The sequence below is a fragment of the Chelonia mydas genome, chromosome 3, assembly GCF_015237465.2.
Source record: "Chelonia mydas isolate rCheMyd1 chromosome 3, rCheMyd1.pri.v2, whole genome shotgun sequence".
In the NCBI taxonomy this organism is placed as follows: Eukaryota; Metazoa; Chordata; order Testudines; family Cheloniidae; genus Chelonia; species Chelonia mydas.
The window spans coordinates 199,162,679-199,184,378 of NC_057851.1; the positions used below are offsets into that span (position 1 = coordinate 199,162,679).

At 41.2% G+C, this 21,700-nt stretch overlaps 1 protein-coding gene across 2 annotated transcripts in view; it reads left to right on the forward strand.

The window, feature by feature from the left end:
* The window catches only part of XRN2 (5'-3' exoribonuclease 2), an 85,364-nt gene that overhangs the window by 55,702 nt on the left and 7,962 nt on the right, over nt 1-21,700 (forward strand). Inside the window, exons 25-28 of one of the 2 annotated variants that reach the window (XM_037896241.2) lie at nt 5,545-5,613; nt 5,697-5,831; nt 7,395-7,528; nt 17,745-17,814. In XM_037896241.2, coding sequence (XP_037752169.1) covers nt 5,545-5,613; nt 5,697-5,831; nt 7,395-7,528; nt 17,745-17,814 — 408 coding nt within the window. Of the gene's footprint in view, nt 1-5,544; nt 5,618-5,696; nt 5,832-7,394; nt 7,529-17,744; nt 17,815-21,700 lie in introns of those variants that run through there. The other variant, XM_037896243.2, reaches the window with a different exon arrangement.

A 21,700-nucleotide genomic window follows, 5' to 3' on the forward strand; every position in this document is an offset into this window, starting at 1 on the left:
TCCAAAGATAAATCTTTAGTTACGAAAGACTGAATTACTCATGCACTTGACACTGAATTGATTTAGAGCCAGTACGTAGGTCATTCTGATTTACTTTAAGTTGGTACATTGCAATAGTGGGTGTCTAATGCTGCGCCTGTAACCTTTCACTTCTGGAGATCTATCAAATACTTGAGACAGTGAAAATCAGTCATGGTCTGTGTACTCCCTAGTCTCTAATGGGGTATAGCATGGCTCAGCTAGATAGGTCTATCTGCTTGCAGGCTGTTCAAAACTGAAATATTCAGGATGCGCCTGTTCATGATATTATTAAAAGGACAGCATGGTGAAATGGGAGTTGGGTTACTTTCTAGTGACAGGTTAAAAGTAGTTTCAGGTACTACACCTGCCTGGGAGCCCCCCTGCCCGATTGTAATAATCACATTTTTTTTTGCTGTAAAGCCTTTACTTCCTTGTTGCGGTGCTCCTGTGAGATACCAAGGGCTTTGACCCTGCTTTGTATCAAGACCCATGGCAGCACCCTGCAAGTTCTTTCCAGCCACCGGAGCATGTAGTCAGACTCCCTCTAGCCTCCAGCTGTTTTTCCTTCTGACATGTTTTCCTTGTTGAAAACAAACATTTGTTATGGTTAGAGTAGCTTTATTGCATGGTTTCCCTCTTAGTTCTCCTTTTTCATTATTCCTCTCAGTGCCGTGGGTACTCTGCATTGTCATAGGGTAGCCAGTGAGATAACAGGTTTCAAATGATGCTCTCCATGTGATTCAACAATGTCTATGCTGGACCCACACATACATTGCCTCTGATGCCTGGGTGAGTCTAAGCTTCTCAGCAGGTATTCTGTATGTCACCAAGGGCTAGAAGAGATGGGAATCTAGACTCTGGTCACTTCTCATGCAACAGCTCTTCAGAGTGATTCAGAATGACTTGTATCAGTTGGCACCAGACCTTTCTTGGTTAAGGCCAAGCCGGAGTGCCTTATCCTCAGTTCTAGCACACCTGTGCCCAGCGCACTTTGAGGGAAGGGGTATACCTTTCCACCCCACCCTCCCCAGTTCCAGGGGCTGTTCCACTGGCCCAGGGTAGCCAGAATAGTGTGCTCCTGTCACCTTGAGTACTAGGTTTACAGAATGCCACTGAAGCCAACTTACATATCCATGTATTGGAACGACAGGCAGCTCAGTTGGGAATTGGGGCTTCCTTCATCAAATGCAAGGGAAAACGGTACTCTTCCATGGAAGAGAGTCCCACCAACCCTTTCACTAACTGGCCAGAAGATTCTTCCTTGAGTGCACAGTTGGCCCTTGCCCTCCCCCACCCTTTCCAGAGGGAAAATATGCAGATACAAGAATATTAAATATTGATTAATAAAAAGACTTTCCTTTATTTACTTTTTTTTTCTTGCTTTCCTTATTTATTATTTGTATTCACATAACACCTAGGAGCCCTAGTAAGGGACTAACACCCCTTTATGTTAGGTGCTGTATTAGCACAGAACAAAGACTGTCCCTGATCCAAGGAGCTTATAATCTAAGTCTCTTTACCTCTCAGTCTGCCCACCAAGCAAGCATTACCACCTTCTCCTGTGCATTGCCAACTTCTGCTAGAATGTGAAATACCGTGTGTGGGATCTTCAGTCCCCTTCTTTTCCTCGGGCGCCTGCGAATGCGATTTTGCGCCTCAGGATTGCTTTCACTCTAAAATGAATGATCTTCTTAGATAGAGCCTTCGTTTGGGCCTACCATGTTTAAGGGCTTGCCAGATGGCTTTCCCCTATTGCATATGGGAGTAACAACTCCACATCCGTTCCTGGGCTGGCTTCTAGTGCAGGGAGAGATGGACTCTCTCCTCAGGGGGACTGAGTTATCTGTCTGCCGCCACGACCAGGAAAACTGAGAAGTCTGCTGCTTGCCAGGAGCTAGGATTCACGATGTGACGGAGAGACTGCCGAGACTCATCAAGCCCTTGGATCGCTACCCCTTCCTGCTTCTCCATGTGGACACCAATGATACTGCTCAAGATCATTCTTGGCAAATCACTGCGGACTACGTGACTCTGGGAAGAAGGATAAAGGAGTTTGAGGAGCAAGTGGTGTTTTAGTCTATCCTCCCTGTAGAAGAAAAAGGCCTGGGTAGAGACCGTCGAATCGTGGAAATCAACGAATGGCTATGCAGGTGGTGTCGGAGAGAAGGCTTTGGATTCTTTGACCATGGAATGGTGTTCCAAGAAGGAGGAGGAGTGCTAGGCAGAGATGAGCTCCACCTAACGAAGAGAGGGAAGAGCATCTTCGGAAGCAGGCTGGCTAACCTAGTGAGGAGGGCTTTAAACTAGGTTCACCGGGGGAAGGAGACCAAAGCCTTGAGGTAAGTGGGGACATGGGATACCGGGAGGAAGCACCAGCAGGAGAACGCGAAAGGGGAGGGCTCCTGCCTCATACTAAGAAAGCAGGACAAACAGCAAGTTATCTCAAGTGCCTATACACAAATGCAAGAAGCCTGGGAAACAAGCAGGGAGAACTGGAAGTCCTGACAGAGTCAAGGAATTATGATGTGATTGGAAGAACAGAGACTTGGTGGGATAACTCACATGACTGGAGTACTGTCATGGATGGGTATAAACTGTTCAGGAAGGACAGGCAGGGCAGAAAAGGTGAGGGAGTTGCATTGTATGTAAGAGAGCAGCATGACTGCTCAGAGCTCCGGTATGAAACTGCAGAAAAACCTGAGTGTCTCTGGATTAAGTTTAGAAGCGTGAGCAACAAGGGTGATGTGGTGGGAGTCTGCTATAGACCACCGGATCGGGGGATGAGGTGAACGAGGCTTTCTTCCGGCAACTAACGGAAGTTACTAGATCGCAGGCTCTGGTTCTTATGGGAGACTTCAATCACCCTGATATCTGCTGGGAGAGCAATACAGCGGTGCACAGACAATCCAGGAAGTTTTTGGAAAGTGTAGGGGACAATTTCTTGGTGCAAGTGCTGGAGGAACCAACTAGGGGCAGAGCTCTTCTTGACCTGCTGTTCACAAACTGGGAAGAATTAATAGGGGAAGCAAAAGTAGATGGGAACCTGGGAGGCAGTGACCATGAGATGGTCGAGTTCAGGATCCTGACACAGGGAAGAAAGGAGAGCAGCGGAATACGGACCCTGGACTTCAGAAAAGCAGACTTTGACAACCTCAGGGAACTGATGGGCAGGATCCCCTGGGAGAATAACATGAGGGGGAAGGGAGTCCAGGAGAGCTGGCTGTATTTTAAAGAATCCTTATTGAGGTTACAGGGACAAATCATCCCGATGTGTAGAAAGAATGGTAAATATGGCAAGCAACCAGCTTGGCTTAACAGTGAAATCCTTGCTGATCTTAAACACAAAAAAGAAGCTTACAAGAAGTGAAAGATTGGACAAATGACCAGGGAAGAGTATAAAAATATTGCTCGGGCATGCAGGAGTGAAATCAGGAAGGCCAAATCACACCTGGAGGTGCAGCTTGCAAGCGATAAGAGTAACAAGAAGGGTTTCTTCAGGTATGTTAGCAACAAGAAGAAAGTCAAGGAAAGTGTGGGCCCTTTACTGAATGAGGGAGGCAACCTAGTGACTGATGTGGAAAAAGCTAATGTACTCAATGCTTTTTTTGCCTCTGTCTTCACAAACAAGGTCAGCTCCCAGACTACTGCACTGGGCAGCACAGCATGAGGAGGAGGTGACCAGCCCTCTGTGGAGAAAAGTGGTTCGGGACTATTTAGAAAAGCTGGATGAGCACAAGTCCATAGGCCGGCTGCGCTGCATCCGAGTGCTAAAGGAGTTGGCGGATGTGATTGCAGAGCCATTGGCCATTATCTTTGAAAACTCATGGCGATTGGGGGAGGTCCCAGATGACAGGAAAAAGGCTAATGTAGTGCCCATCTTTAAAAAAGGGAAGGAGGAGGATCGTGGGAACTACAGGCCAGTCAGCCTCACCTCAGTCCCCAGAAAAATCATGGAGCAGGTCCTCAAGGAATCAATTCTGAAGCACTTAGAGGAGAGGAAAGTGATCAGGAACAGTCATCATGGATTCACCATGGGCAAGTCATGCCTGACTAATCTAATTGCCTTCTATGACGAGATAACTGGCTCTGTGGATGAGGGGAAAGCGGTGGACGTGTTGTTCCTTGACTTTAGCAAAGCTTTTGACACGGTCTCCCACAGTATTGTTGCCAGCAAGTTAAAGTAGAATGGACTGGATGAATGGACGATAAGGTGGATAGAAAGCTGGCTAGATTGTCGGGCTCAGCGGGTAGTGATCAATAGCTCCATGTCTAGTTGGCAGCCGGTATCAAGTGGAGTGCCCCAAGGGTCGGTCCTGGGGCTGGTTTTGTTCAATATCTTCATTAATGATCTGGAGGATGGTGTGGATTGCACCCTCAGCAAGTTTGCAGATGACCCTAAACTGGCAGGAGAGGTAGATATGCTGGAGGATAGGGATAGGATACAGAGGGCCCTAGACAAATTAGAGGATTGGGCCAAAAGAAATCTGATGAGGTTCAACAAGGACAAGTGCAGAGTCCTGCACTTAGGACGGAAGAATCCCATGCACCGCTACATACTAGGGACCGAATGGCTAGGCAGCAGTTCTGCAGAAAGGGACCTAGGGGTTACAGTGGACGAGAAGCTGGATATGAGTCAACAGTGTGCCCTTGTTGCCAAGAAGGCCAGTGGCATTTTGGGATATATAAGTGGGGGCATTGCCAGCAGATCGAGGGACGTGATCGTTCCCCTCTATTGGACATTGGTGAGGCCTCATCTGGAGTACTGTGTCCAGTTATGGGCCCCACACTACAAGAAGGATGTGAAAAAAATTGGAAAGCATCCAGCAGAGGGCAACAAAAATGGTTAGGGGGCTGGAGCACATGACTTACGAGGAGAGGCTGAGGGAAATGGGATTGTTTAGTCTGCGGAAAAGAAGAATGAGGGGGATTTGATAGCTGCTTTCAACTACCTGAAAGGGGGTTCCAAAGAGGATGGATCTAGACTGTTCTCAGTGGTAGCAGATGACAGAACGAGGAGTAATGGTCTCAAGTTGCAGTGGAGGAGGTTTAGGTTGGATATTAGGAAAAACTTTTTCACTAGGAGGGTGGTGAAACACTGGAATGCGTTACCTAGGGAGGTGGTGGGATCTCCTTCCTTAGATATTTTTAAGGTCAGGCTTGACAAAGCCCTGGCTGGGATGATTTAGCTGGGGGTTGGTCCTGCTTTGAGAAGGGAGTTGGACTAGATGACCTCCTGAAGTTCCTTCCAACCCTGATATTCTATGATTCTGTGATCCCTGTGGAGTATATTGGGGGCTGTCTGAGCCAGTATATCCCGTATGCCCTTGCCTGCACTTTTTGCCGGAGTTTTTGGGATAGATGGATAAACAGCAAACTAATAACTTGGCTATTAGAAAAAAATAATTCAGCTAAGTGTTCTGTAAATAATGCAACAAACGACTATTTCATTAGGATAGTTTGAACTTACTTATCAGGCCAAATGAATATCCAGCATAACTATCTCAAATATTTTTTTTCTCTTAGTATCGATTTCAAAGATCCACAATTTCAAGAAGACTTTGTATTTAAAGCAGTAGTGTTACCTGGAGCAAAGTAAGTAATTGTCATCTTTTTCCTTCATTTTTATAATGTTGTGTAGAGAAGCAAACTATTGTTCTCTTATTTTTAATATTCAGAAAACCTGCACCAGTTCTGAAGCCGGGTGACTGGGAAAAAACCAACAATAATGGTAGGCCTTGGAGGCCCCAGCTTGGTTTTAATCGAGACAGAAGGCCAGTTCATTTGGACCAGTCGGCATTCAGAACGTTAGGGTGAGTGGCTGTGAAAGTGAAAGTAGCAGTTAAAGTAGCAGTCCTTAACTGCTTTGCTGAGATGCCTTTTATCTTCCCTTTTTAATAATAAAGGAATATACAATGATCTATGGTTAAAGTTGGTATTTATATGTAGGACACTTAAACAATTATATGTTGAAAATCGGTACTGATGAGTTACATTTTCAAAATGTTCTCAAATACTTGAATTTTATAGTAGGCTTACATTCTTCTGTTTGATATTTTTCTGTAAAGTATTTCTAATTGGCTTTCCTGCTGTGTTTCTTCAGTACCCCTTTGAAGTACTGGAGATTACAAGGAGAATATTACATGGAAGTAATAGTTAAGATTGTGTAAGTAGAACTGGGATGTCTTCCATGTTTGTTTTCTTAAATTACATTTGTTCAAAGTTCATGTGGTCTGCCATAATCCATTTGATTTTTGGTAGTACTTTGAACAAAGATGGAGGTCAGTTCACCAAGTTTAACTGGTGATGCAGCTCCAAAATTCCAAATGATTTTTCTGAGATTTAGGACTCCCGTATAGTAATGCTGCAAGCAAAGGGAATGATCTGAAATTATACATCGGAAACTAATGGTTAGGTTTGTATTTTTCTAAGCTGAGATGCACAGGCAGGCATGCATAACTTTGAATCTGCTCGTTGGGGAGAATGAGTCGATCTAACAAGCCACTATGGAGTATTATCAGTATAGAAGTACAGAAAATGTTTTAAAGGAGATTAACATTACCAAACAGCCAGCTCAGACTGTCCCAATCATTTGGACAGCTGGGCTTCAACCTCTTTCTCAAGGGGGAAGACAAAGGCACTAGAGATAGATAAGAGGCTCGGGGAAGGGAGAGAGACTGCACTTGTAGAAAGCTAGGAAAGTGAGAGCCTCTGTCCATTGAACTATGGCCTGGAAGAAAGATGAGGAATGAAAAGTTGCAAGCCACACTCTTCCTTCCATTCACACCCTGGGAAATAGAATTGTTTCACTGCAAGTGCACATGAATCAACTTCTCTCTTGCCATGCTTTGCTGTCACAAAATGGTAGCTATGTTGAGAACATGTCTTATTAAAACGTTAATTAAAAATACAAGAAAATTCCAGAACAAATCAACTTCAGAACCTTCATGTGAAGGTACTTCTACACAAAACAATGAAACCGCTCTTAAATGTATCTGCATTTTCATTTTTCTACAGAATATGTATGATAGTTACCTAAACTTTACACTGTGCGCGCACACACAGCCCCCCCATCCCATTCCCCCCCCCCCCCCCCCCCCCCCCCCCCCCCAAAAAAAAAAAAAAAAACGAAACCCACCCTACTTTTTCTTTGGTAAGCTGTGGTATAAGAGAATTTTCATGGTAACCAACCAGCTCATAAAATGTGAGCTTCGTTCATGATGTGCATGGGACCCTTACAGGTGGTGAATTACTGCACTGTTCATAAGCATCTCCATCAGTACACTGGAGAAGCTGTGGTATTTGATTGACTTGGTAGCAGCCGTTCTAGTAAGATGACATTGAGAAAATAACTTTCCATTTCTTTTACGTTACAGCCATGCAATGTCAAGGGAAAGAGGACAGTCAGGAAGTGGAGTCTACAGTAATGCAGCACCACTTGGGGCTTATCAGGGAAACCCCTACAGACCACTTCTAGGTGGCCAACCACAGATTCCTAAATTGTTGTCAAGTAAGTTTTTTGTTTGTTTGTTTTTTCCCTCCATTATCAAATTTAATGAATTTTAAAATTGAACTGTCTGACTTTTATTTTGCTACAACTACACAGTATTCTTCACGATAAAGTTAAAGGGATATTTGGTTTAAGAGCATGTTCGTGGGTTCTTTTTCTTGATAGGTTGCTGACTATAGGAAAGACACTTCGAATGGTTAGGAGTTACAAGATTTGAGTAAAGTGAATTATGTTTCTGCTTCTTCATGGGTTCTGATATAGATTCCCCGCTGTCCTGCTTTGGAGAAGGGAACCATTATATAAAACAAGAAGTGACTACTGCTGTAACTGCATTACAGCATGGACCAGTGCCCAGTCTGTGACTATGGTGCCGATGGATGCTTTTTTGCAGTTCCTTGTCATTCTCTCTCCTCCCCTCTTCCCTCCCCAACCCCCAATGTTACAGGTGCTGACGGTGGATGTTAGCTCGGTTGTATTCTTACATTAGGAGCCAGCCTGTTAAATCACTGCTGAGGAAAGCATTTTTAAAAATTCACTTCATAGCGTTTCTATTATATTGGCAGAAAACAACAAAATAGAAAACTAGTTGCCTGCCAGTATAAAACAGAAAAGTGATCAATTTAATTTAAAAAAGAGTCTTTTCTCAATCTATGAATGAACATGCTTTGTTGGAATATAGAAGTGCAACTACTAAAATCTAGCAGCAGCATTACCTAAAATTGAGTCTCCAAGAGATTCAACTAGGAGGGACCGGAGATAGTAGCACAGATGCCTGTGTCACTGTGGGGGTCCGCTGGCCAACCTCTGCAATATTAATACGGTACTCTAGTACTGGAGTAGGTGCATTTGTGCATGTTGAGTTACCATAGATTCCAAGGCCAAAAGGTACCACTGTGATCATGTAGTCAGACTTCCTATATAACACAGGACACAGAACTTCCCCAAAACAATTTCTCTTTGAACTAGGGCATATATTTTAGAAGAATGTTCAAAATTGATTTTATTGCCAGTGATAGAGAATCCACCACAATGCTTTGTAAATTGTTCCAAGGGTTATTTACATTAACTGGTAAAAATTCATGCCTTATTTCCAGTCTGAATTTGTCTAGCTTCAATTTCCAACCATTGTATCTTGTTGTACCTTTGTCTGCTAGATTGAAGAGACCATTATCAAATATTTGTTCCCCATGTAGGCACTTACAGACTCTGATTCAGTCACTCCTTAACCCTTTCTTTGTTGAACTCAAAGCGCTCAATTTAGCTTATCACTGTAAAGCATGGCTTCAATCCAAAAAACCATAAGACATGCCTCAAGGCAACTACCATCATATACAGCCTTTACAAAATTAGTTGCTTGCTTTTTTTGCCAAGAGCTAGAATATTGAAGACTTCACTTTTTTAATCTCCTTAAATTGTTACCTTTGTATTGTGTGTTAGTGCTTTGAAAACTTTTTTCTGTAGGAGGCAGAAAGAAAGGGTTTAAACTGTTGTATTGTGGGAATTTGAAACTTTATTCCTGTTCAGATTCGTCAGTTATTTAAGTCCCTCATTACTCAAGGGGTTCTGAATTTTGAGCCCATTTCACTTTTAAAATAAGTGTGAAAGAAATGGCTTGAACTGCTTGTGTTGATGTAAACTAAGTTGAGATGTTGCAAATCTCAATATTTAAACTGTTCTGTCCTGCACAGGAAACTTGACCATTTCCTTGTACTCAAAGGGGAAGTAAAAAACCTGTTTTTCCTTTGTGCCTCTCTTTAGCACTACATGAACATCAGCACTTTTTGAGGTAGCCGTTTGAATGTCAACACTGACATTTTGCATCAAAGATGTTTAACACAAGAGTTACACTGACGTTGATTGAACTGTCTAGATTGGAAAACTCTACTCAAAGTAGCACTAAATATAGTGGAACCCTGTTTATCTGATCTAATTGGGACCGGGGCCAGACTGGATAATAAAAAATTCAGCTAATCAGGAGAATGGGCAAAGAGTTTTCTCTCCGTTATTTTAAGATGCGGAGTTGCTTTTAAAGTAGCTGACCCATCTTGGAAAAGCATTAAAACATACCTCCTTTCTCATCTGCTTACCTACTTAACACAATATACGAACCCTTAGTTCTTGCAAATAATGTTTTGTTCATTTATTAACAAGAAAACCAATATGAATTTTTAACAAGTTGTACAGGTACTGATAATTTTTACACTCTAACCCTGAACATTGTAGGGACTGTCTACAACAGTGTTTCTCAACCTTTTAATTGCAATTTCCTGGGGCCCCACACCACAGTGGCCCCTGCAAAGCTAAGTTATGTGCTTCAGCCATGGGTGGTGGGGGCCGGGACTAAAGCGTCAACTTTCCGTATTTCTGTGTGTGTGCACTGGAGGTTCAGTTAATATGGAGAGACGGAAAATGGAGGCTCAGGTAAATGGGGTTCTGCTGTAGTCAAAATCATATTAAAGTGAATATGGATACTTACAATCCTAGAAAATATTGAAAAACTTCTAAAAGGTAATCTTTAAAAGTCCTCTGTACTTTAATCATTGGGTATTCACTGTATGATTGGAAAAATGTCTGAGCTACGTGGCATAATAGATAAATTTCACTGACTGTCACCTTACACCTGGTTAAATGTTAATAGTCATGATTTGAAATGAGTTTAGTCTCCTCCTACAAACCCTTCATTAACCTGACATGCCAATATGTTTGATGTGCCCACAATTGCTCAATATTCATCTGTTTTAAAGGCCTAAGTCACTTAGGGGTTTCACTTCCAGATGATTGATCTTGTGTGGTTGCTCTTTGTTGCACAGCTTTGATGCTATTCTGTATGGTGATAGTGTAGTAAAATGTTCTAAGATCTTTTCTGTAAAACTGCATTTGTACTTCATCAAGCAGGATTGCGTTTTTGACTGTGAGCACGCATCCCAATGTTAGAAACAGGAGTGGGGGGGAAAAACTTGGTGGGTTCTAAGAACATGTAGTGTGTTTAGACTTGAGTGGATAACCTCTCGTGAACAACCGTGAAACTACAGGCTTTGCCAGAATCCTGATCTCTGAAGCACCAGCAGAAAACATGTCAGATGAGGATTTTGTATCCGGAACAACAGAGCAGAACAGCAAGAGAAGAGACTGAGCAAGGGGAATAAGACTTTTTCCTGTGTTCAGGCCCAGTTACCATGCTTCAGATGGCAAGAGGCTCTTTAAAGTAGGCTTTTTTTACCCTAAAATGATTAATCATTCATACATTGAAATTCTTAAGCTTTCCACCTTCCTTTCTCCCATGATCAGACACTGCTACATGCTCAATCTGTATACAGTGAGGAATAATGGTAGCAGATATATGGAGAGAACTGAGCCACAGAGAGGCAGGAGGAAAGTTAGGTGAACTGCCTGAAAAGGTACTAAAATGATGACTTTCATTTCTCTATTGAATTCTGGGGAAAACCCATTTTGGAAAAAAGATGAGTGACCAAGCTAGTTTTGAAGAGTTGGGACAAGCAGACTAGAGAGAGCAAAAAGCTAATGGGAAAATGTTATAAATTTGCGGTACTTTTAGCCAGCTTGCACGTATGCATGAGAGAGAAAATTAATTACAGAATGGGAGTGTCAAATTTCATTATATTTCAGTAATAACAAGCCACAGGCAGTGGAAGTGAACCGTAGAGATAAAATAATGGTAGCCATTTTAAATTAAACTTATTGTCCAGTCCCAAAGTAAATTAGGTTTACTTAAGGACTGCAGGATCAAACCTTTAAATTTATGAGGTATCAGATTGCACATGCAGCTTTCCCAGCTGCTCTAACCAATGTGGAGTGGCTGTGGCTACTAAGAATAAGAACAGCCATACTGGGTCAGACCAGAGTCTTGTCTTCCAACAGTGGCCAATGCCAGGTGCTTTAGAGGGAATGAACAGAACAGGTAATCATCAAACGATTCATCCCCTGTTGTCCATTCCCAGCTTCTGGCAAATAGAGACTAGGGACACCAGCCCTAACTACTAACTTTGATTTTTTTAAAAAGTGTTTATAGTAATCAAAAATAGAAGAGAACGTGTAATGGTGTGGAGAGAAGAGTGTGATAATCAGAATGGAAGGCATAACTGTCTTTTGCCTTGGTCTTAGGAAATACTTAGACTTCAAATCTTTGTGTTCATCTGAAGGGAGAAAAGGAAACAAATGTTGGGATTGAATAACCCATTTGGAGTACCATGAGTGTCTGGTACTGATTTCTGCATTTTTAAAGATCATGTCTTGGCACTTTGAAGGAGAACTTTCAAAGCAATCCTCTGAGCCTTAGACACATGGAGCTGATCTATTCATTTAGGTACTTATGTGGCTTGCATCACCATAGCATCTGAGTGCATCTCGTTGTATAGAAGACACTCCAGATACAAATATGTCCCAATGCCATCATTCCTTCAAATTGAGTAGGCTTGAATCCACTGACCAGCGTGGAATTCCAGTCCATCAGTTTGCCTCAGGCACGATCTTGGGGTTTCCCCTACATTTTTCCAAAGGAGCCCCATTCTACCGATTGGAAGATTCAGTAAAAGAGCAGATCATTCCTTGAATGGGTCCTTGGATTTGATTGGTTCTCAGATCCAACACTTGCCAAGACAGGAGCATTTCATTTCGTATTCTCATTTGAGCATCTATCTCCAAGGATAATAGTTCAGCTTTTTTTTGGTGCTGTTGAAGTCTCCCCTTCTTTTGGTGGGGTCCTGCAAATCTAAAATCCAGTCTGTTCCTAATGTTAGATTTTCCATTTCTGTCATTATTATTTCTCTAGTGCTGGTTTCCCTACTCTTCTGTTACATGAGGATTGGTTCTTATGCCCCTGGACTTTCCCACCCATGTAGGGAAAAGGGGTGTCAAGTCAACAATCTTATGGGCAGTTCAGCTTTCCTTTAGCATGTGGCATGAGTTGCCATCTTCAGTCATTTTAAAAGCATCTTTCAAAAAGCAAGAGGGTAAAAATGTTGCCGTTGTGTTCGCCATTTCCTAAGCACCCTGAACAGAGTTGAGAGACGGCCTGCTCTTGATACTATCTCCATTTAAGAAGATAAAATCTGAATTGGAAGAAGAGGAGGGACAGAAGACTGAGAAGCTTCCTTTCTCTTCACCAGTTTGTGTTGCCTATTCCCTTCTCTTCTGTTGATGATACTGAGGCCTTCCAGGAGATATCTTTAGCTCAGGCCGTGAAAATCTAGTTTGGCCTTTCTGCTGCACTCAAGTTATTTACTAACTGCCCTAAATTTGATGGCAGTTCACTTGAAGCTTAGTATCCATCTCTTCCAATACTTCAGTGATTGGTTAGTGAGGGAGCAGATGCTGTAGAGTATACAATCTGGTTTGCCAAAGACTTACAGGGAGTAAGGATAAACCAAGAGAAATCCGTTTTCAGTTCTGCTCAAAAGATGACCCCTAGTTGGAGTATGATAGTGTCAACAGTAGCAAAAGTTGACCTTCCTCAAGAAGGATCTCAGGAAATGCTTGGTGGTGTCCAGTCAATACCTAGTTTGTGTTCCTGAGGCTCCTGGAATTAATGGCATCATGTATCTTAACTCAGCTCCCATTTGCCAGGTAGAGAATGAAGACCTCTGCAATCCAGTGATGGTACCTCAAGATACCATACAGACTAACCTGATTTCAGAAGAAATCTCTCTTCAGATCACTTTTTTCCTATGGTGCTACTGATGGAGGATGCCTCTAAGAGTGCAGCCCACATCTGTGCCTGCTGACGACCCACAGTTGATGGTTTTCTGTGGAGCTCTGGTCACACACACACATTCAAGCTGAGAGCAATTTAGCTCGCATTTGAGTCTTCCTTCAGTAGACAGTAGCTATCTTACTGAACTGGAGCAAACATTCCATATGTGTTTCCTCCAATACAAATGGTTCCCAAGGCAATAAAGAAAGGATTGAGCTTTAATCCTACTGATAGCCCTAATTCTGGCTAAACAGAGTTTTTGGGTACTATGGGCTTCTGGATCTAGCTGTGGCAGCTTTCTTGTACCTTCTCTTTCAACTCAAGGACAGATGCCTCACCGAAATCCAAAGGCTCTACCACTGGTGCCTCAAATAAGCCTGAGGACAAACTCGTCTTCTGTCAGGAGTTCTTGGAGATGATGTTGGAAAGTCAGAAGTCTTCAGCTGGGAAGTCCTACACTGCCAAATGGAAAAGATTTTCTAAATGAGACACACGTAAATTATATCAAAATCCGATCTGAGCAGCTTCTTTTTGTATAACTATAAAACCACCACAGATGAGATCAGAAGATAGGCCTTGATGGGTGGGAATAGTTGTATGTCAAGATAGTAATCTGACTAAAGAGCTCCTGGAAAACTCTCACAATTTTTGTGTTTAAAATGTATTGGAAAAAGTAGAGAGAATGCAGTTAAAACTGTGGATTGAAGAAGCGGAATTTTATTTTAGGAGATTTGTATTTTATATATGATGAGGTAAAATGGGACTCTAGAAGGGCAATGTGGTCAATCAAACCACCACCTCTTTTTCAAGAGCCTGCTGTGGGTGTTTCTTACCGTTGTTCTCTGATTTGACTTTGATGTACCAATTTTCAGTTGATGAATAATTGTCTGTGTGCTGATAACTTGGGGGAGTCAAGTGCAGTCTGGTGGTACTGTGCGAATGGCATATTTGGTTTCTACAATCCAGAGTATGTGATTTATGACTTTCATCTCAGTCAGTAAACTTGTCAATTAGCTGCATTTGAAAAGTGATTTTGATTAGTGCAATCAGTAAACATGAAATCTTGTCTTTGATTGCTACACTGATTAGATAAATTGTTACTTGAGGAGTTGCTGGGGAAGGCAGTTTATATGGCCTTATAGCTCTAGGAAATGCCTAATTTGTAAAGACCAAAGAAAATATTAACTGTCATTTTTTCCTCTCCTGCTTGTACCTTTTTGAAGTGCAATTCACTTTCAGGCTTTTTTTCCTTCTTAAAGTGATCTTCTGTCAGAACCATGCAAACGAATGGTAATAAGTTTGTTTTAAACTCTACTTCATTATTAAGATATTCCTGCTTCTGAATACTTAATCTGTGTGTTCCTCGGTGCTATACAAGGAGATTTGATCAGAGCTACTTCCTGAAGGGGGCTATGTCCTAACTTTTCAGTCAGAGGGGAAGGTTACAGAGCTTGAAACACACATACACCAGGCGCTCGTGATTCGGGGGTCAAAATGAAAGATGCACCCTACACCTGGTGGGGACTAACCTCCTCTCACTGGAGGGCTTTCTTGGACTTTATTGAGGAGCAGAAGACATGGGGTTTTTATAAGTGAGTATTGGATTAAATGTGTAGCCCTGAACTGCCAGGAACAAGGACAGCTTCTTTCATCTGCTTGGCCTCCTGGCTGCTTGGAGTGCTCCCCTACTTTCTGGCTGCAAAGAAAAGAGGGAGCACCCCATCTCCATGCTGCTGGAAGTGTGAAGTTTCCCTCCCTTCGCCTTCCCCTCTACCCCACTCCATCTTCTGTGTACTAGACAGGAAAGGGCAGTTTGACTCGCCTCCTCCTTTTTCCCCACCCCCAGGACTCCCATACTGCTGCTGCTGTCCGTCAGCAGTGACACAAGAATCTGGTCAGTCTGTCTGTCAGTTCTTTTGCAGGACCCATTACAGCTGTATCTGAGTGGCTTCCAATATTATAAAGCGTACACATAAAAAAAAAAAAACCCTCTTCCCTATAGTCAGCAGGGATTGGACTTAATTTTTGTTCACTACTTGGTTCTTTTTGCGGGGTGGCTGTGGGACAGCTACATCAAAGGGAATTTTGCACTTCACTCTGGAAGTGCTAAGGTTCATGATCATCCCAGCCTCCTCCAGCAATGAGTTCCAGGTTTGTGGGTCAGTTGCTGAAAGCTCTGTCTCCTGAACACAAATCTGACTTGTGAAACTCTTAGTTCTGTTTCAGTGGCATGTATCTGTTGTGGGTAGGTCATGTTAGCACACTGTGAGGTGGTCCCTGAAGTAACTTGGGGGAGGCTCTCATGGGGAGCCCTTAAATCAAGACCCAAAACCATGAATTTGACCAGGCATTCAAGAGGAAGCCAGTGAAAGAGACCGGAGTGTTGGGGTGATGTTTCTGAGCATATGGAACAGCTGTCAGTTTAGGAACCTGATGACCGTATTACTTAGGTACTGAGAACTAAGGAATCTAGCCTAGAGGTTTTATATGGCTGGATCACCATGGTAGAGTCCAAGCCCAGGAATGGGGACAGTTTTTTTGACCTCTATAAATAGAAAAGTGGGGCCATTTACCAGGACTATGTATGAGACACCAGGTGGACAGCCTAATTAAAAGAATTATGGGCATACCTTTTGGGTTAAATGTTTAATCCTGAAATGCAGATCTTTCATTTTGCGTCTCTTTTCAAATGGAGTTTGTTTAAAATGAGAGGTTTGAAACTATGGGTCATGGAAGATTGAAAAATGGCCAGTATAGTCAGTACTATTCCCTGTCTACAGTACATTGTCAAGTGCTTTGGTACTGTCCTAATCTGAATGATGAATCTACTTCTCTTAAAGTATCCTATCCTCTCTAATAGACCTCACTGTTTAAACCTTCTGATTCATCTAATTTTTCCTTATCCTAATTTGATCCCATAAATTCCCCAGCCACTCTCTGGCAACCCTAAGACATTTTTATATATAATGCATTATCTTAAATTAGCAATTAGTTACAAGTGAAATGAGTTTGGGGAATCCCAGTCTAGTCTCTAATGGATATATTGTCCACACTATAAGTAACTTTGTAATCTGGCCTATGTGAGCATGACCCATTCTGATCAAAGGAGGCCCAAGGCAGGAAGAGCAGAAATGTTGGAGATCAGAATTTATTTCCACCAGCAAAGCTGTTATCTTCAGTAGGACCTGCCTGCACTATACAGAGTTCTCTCAAGTGCTACCATAAAAGGTTTCTGTTCAGGTCAGGCCATTAAAATGCACAAGCAATCCAGTCTGAGTTCCTAGAAGAGAGGCTCAGATTTCCTTCTATCCATGCTTTTTCTTAAAAGCTCAATTGAAAAAGTAAATGTAGAGTTCTATCAAATTATCGCTAAGCTTTGGTGTCCTTGAATATTGACAATTTAACAGGCTATTACTATCCTATCACAGTATATCCATTAGACAACTTCTGGAACCAGCTGTTATAATTAGGTCACACTTAAACACCATTGATGATAATCAAAGATGTCACTGAAACTGAAGCTTTTGACTGAGACACAATTTAAGTGTTTTGAACTGACCAGGGAGCTATTGATTAGATGTTTCTTTCATCCTGTTTACTGGTCAATTTATTTAGAAGAACAGCAGCCATTTAATTGCATGTCTTATTAAAGCAAAGTTGTTGCTGGTACATCTTTATACAGAGCTAGCGCTTGACTACAAGAAAACAATTGAAAAGTGGGTGGTCCCTTTCATTACCGTTTCTTACTGCTACAGTGCCATGTGTCCTGAGCCAGATTTTAGCAATTTTTTCCCGTCGGTATAATAACTGTTCAAAAGGACCCAGAGTAAATCATTATATTCTGGTGGCCAGCAAAGTTGAAAATATAGTATTCTTAAATCATGTCTACACCCTATCAGCTTTCCGATTGTATGGTGAATAATTCAGCCTAATAAAGAGGACAGAATTATTGGTTGACGCTTATAAAAATATGGTAATTCATTATCAATGTGTTTCTCTCCCCCACCCCACCCCCATTACAAAGTTCACACATACTGGCTTATTGGTGGATGTATTTGGTGGTAATGCTAAACGTTGTCTGAAAGAGGCTTTTCAAAAATCGTGGTAGGAGTCGTAATTTCTTTTGTTGTAAAAATTCCAGAAAATGTATTCCTTCAGAGGTTTAAAACATTAACCAGTGTATTGGTCCCAGTAATTGTAATTTTTTTCCTCATGATTACCTGAAATTTAGCTTTCCATTGTGTATATCAATAAGATACGAATGGAGACATTTTGTTCTTTCACCGGTTTCAAGTTACAGTTATTCCACTGAAGTCAGTGGAATTATTTTACAATTATACCAGTGTAGAGTAAACATTTGGCCCAAAAGTATTTGGCAGCAAGTCCAATTTGGGGAGTTTGTTAGTACTCTGAAACTTTTAAAAATTTGTTTTTAACACCTACTTGACAATAAGTGATGTATGGGACTGGTTTTTGCATATTTGACTTTTTTGTTTCATTATACAGATCTACGGCCCCAAGAATCATGGCGTGGTCCCACACCTCTGTTTCAACAGCCGCCACAGAGATATGAAAGGTATGGCCACTTAAATTTTTTAAGAAGCTTTTAAATATTTAGCTCCCTCATAGTCTACAAAATGTTATTTGTTAGTCTTAAAAACTAGGCTTTTAATTTTCTATTTAAATTTATTAACTCTTAAAAACAAAGTGTTACAAGATCTTAAATCCATGATGTATTTTTATTCTGGGGTGCGAAATTCAGTGTTTCTCTTTTTAAAAGATTGAGTTTCTGGCTAAGAAAGAAAGAGAAAACCACGTTCTATTAAAAACCAGAAACTTCAAAATTAACTTTACTGTTGATGCTTTGGTTACCATTCTTGGATCTTTGGCCTTTATCTTATTGAAGCTTTTGAGATACCATGAAATTCAACACAGAGAGCTTAAAACTGCATTAGATTTTTGTACAGGCTAAACAAATTTCTTTTTAGGAGGGTTGTGGAGCTTAATGAGGCATAACTAATTGTGTTCCACTTTTATCATTTCTGTGCTGGAACCACAGCATTAGTACAGACTAGCCATTGATTCTTGCTACAAACCTCTTGAAGTCCTAATCAGCTTCTTTGGTACAACTTTTTCAGGCCTGACAAGCCTATTGTAGGGTAGTGTCACTGTAGGTCAGTAGTTATTAGTTGCCACTGAAAACAGTTTCTTTAACTACTTAAGACTGAACTGAATTAAATGCAGAAGGGACTCAGAGGAGGATTATAGAATCTGCAGTCCAATAAGTACCATGGAATAGAAAGAATGTGACATGGTTTGATAATAAGGGATGTTTTACATGTGTTCCTTCATTGATAAGTTGTATGCCCTTAAGTCGGAAGGACTTTACAAACTCCAGGATATCTGAATGCTATGAATAATTATATTAATATATATATAGTGCAATTTTAGAATACAGATTTAAAATGGACACTGACTTTTACATATGCTACGTTTACTTACAGCTGTTAATGCTGAAAAGAATCAGACTGGGGAAAAGTTGTTTGGCTGTTAACAAATATGCATACTTTCCATGGCAACATTTTTATCTCTCTCAAAATCAGTTCAGTTTCACTTTAATTTGCCATCTTTAATGTGGAATCTTGCCTTATAAACTTTATTTTCAGGGTTATATTCAACAATGTAATAAACTGAAATACCTGATCTTAACTAAAAGGAGCTTCACAAGTAGCTATTGTTTTGGTTTTTTAATGAAACAGTACTGTGTGTTTTGGTAACTTGTAATGGTTTTTTACAGTGCTAGGAATTTCATTCTATTGGTCGGCTAATTTCACTGATTCAGTATAATTGAACTAAAATTTCTGTTTTGGGCTTCTGGATTTCCAACTTCACACTTCCACCTCTTCAACCAATCCTGATGTGCATGCATGTGTATTATAGTTTTAATAGTGGGGAGGTCTTGGCATGGGGCCACAGGACTTAGTTTCCTTTTAACATTGGAAAGATGCTTGTACTTAGGGTCCAGACATCTGGCTGTACAGCCTCGCTAGTCTAGTATATGGTGGCATCACTGGCTCCTTAACCTTACCCAATGTGCTTTCAGTATTGTAGGAGGTGGGATGTGTGGACGTTGTGCAGTGTGCTAGTAATGTTACAATGTGAAGATCACCATTCATTTCTTAAACTTCAATTTTCAGTATTCCTCCAATTACTTTATGGGACTGAAGTTGTTCATGTCATGGCTTAGCCAAGAAGGGAATCTCTTTGGAAAGTTTGCAGAAAATCCTTCCAGCTTTGAAATGAAAATAAGGTGGCTTTTCACAATTCAAGATTTTTTTTTTCTGGTACTTTTTGTGTTCATACCTCTTTGGTTTATAAAACCACTAGCTTGCTTGACTTAGCTCCCCAGTGGGGACAAATACACTCACTATGTTCATGAAGATACTTGATTAGGAAGACAAAAAAAAGTTAAAATGTTTAAATGCACTGAGCACTGACACTAAATTACTTGCCTTACTGATTTAAGCATGCATCTAAAAGGTGATGGGCGTGAATATTTGCATAGTTGAACAGACTCTCTGCCAGTGCTTCTAAAGGACTTGAGATTGGGGGAGAGTTGGTTGTAATAGACATGATACTACTTTAGACCTGGGACTATTTTATTGGTTCTAATGCCCTATAGAGTAGTGGTTTTCAACTTGTTGATAGTTATCCAGCAGGAGGGAAGTGGCCACCAAGTTTCTGTGGCATTGTGAGGTTGCTGTCCATGTGCTGTTTTGCCACTGTCCGCTGCTGCTGATGGTTCCTCCTCTTGTTCTGCCTGGGTTGGGGCAAATTGGGAAGCAAGTGGGCATTGAAATCATAACGGGGGGGGGGGGGAACAACACAATCAGGAAGAAACTCTTCACCTAAAGGAGGCAGGCCTGGGAGAATGGAACCTCCTCCACTTACAACAGCCAGCAGGGAATGTGGATGTAGTCCCATTCCTGACAATGAATCTTGAGGGCTCAGTGAAGCAGGTTCAAAGATGTCTGGAAGGCTGAGTTGAAAGTGGTCAGATTTTTGGCTTGCTGGAGGGAAACTTGGTGCTTATGCAATGCTTCTCTCAGAATCAAAATGAGCATGTTGTCTGTACAGGAGTGTTTACGTTTTTAGAACCAGTGGTGTGACAGTCTCAAAGTATATGTAGGGGAAATAAATTATTAAAACCGCAGGAAGTTACTGTTGAACAGAGCAGCTGCTGCGTACTTGCAAACAGTCTTACTGATCTGAGAAGTTCTGATACAGTCCATCTAAAATCTAAAGCATTTAAGGCCTAATTAATACTGAATAAGCATGTGAGAACATAGGTGCTGGAACTAGAGATGCTGGGCATGCTGCTGCACCCACTGGCTTGAAGTGGTTTCCATTATATACAGAGATGACAGTTTTGGTTCAATGGGTTTCAGCACCCCCACTATAAAAATTGTTCCAGTACTGCTGTGTGAGAATGCTTTGTGTTCTAGGCTTGTTTTTTTCAATGGCAGTGGCTGGACTTAATTATAATTTAGAAGCTTTATATATTTTTAATGTTGTTTGTGGGCGTTGTTGATCATAACACTAGAAACCTTGAGAGATCTGGGTTGGACCCTCACATTTCAGGGACGAGAACACCATCATTTCACTATGGGTATAAATGGCATAACTGGAAAATCTAAACTAAGCTAGGATCATTTTAGTCTGTGCTTGGATGAGATCTCCAATGAAAATCAGGTCAGAAACATATTAACATTTTCTTACTCTGAAACACCTTCCTAAAGCAACCATAACTGTCACTTACCATGTATGTTAGGGTTTCATTACACAATCATACAATACTGGGTAATATATCATGTTTTGTCCTAATTCAAATACAGCACAAAGGGCACTGCCCTTCTGTCTGTGACTTTGTATAACTGCATGTATATTAAGGGGTCAAGCTGTATATTAAGACAGAGCCTAGATCCTATAGTAATACATATGCACAATAGCACAGAATTTATTCCTGTGGGAACTGTAACTTTTAATTTCCTGATTTGTCAGATTAAAATGTCAACTGTAATCTTGCATTAATACGGTTTTGGCATATAAATAAGGTACATAACCTAGTGAGTGAAGAACAGAATGGAAGTCTGGATGCTGGTTTGGTTACTTCTAATACCATGTAGTACTTGCACAGCATTTTGAACATGTTAGATGCTATATAAATATTCAGTAACTTAACAGGTTTAGCTAAAACCTTTCAATCATACTACATAGCTGTTTCATTTTTACAGTGGCTTGAAAACAATAGAAATGTCTAACAAGCTTTTAAATCTAAGGAACACTCGTAGTACATTGTCGATCCATCTTAGTAAACACTCCTAATATGCAGACTTACAAAATTACACTGCTGAAGTTAATGTATGTTTTGCCTAATACAAAAATATATTGTGTAAATTTTG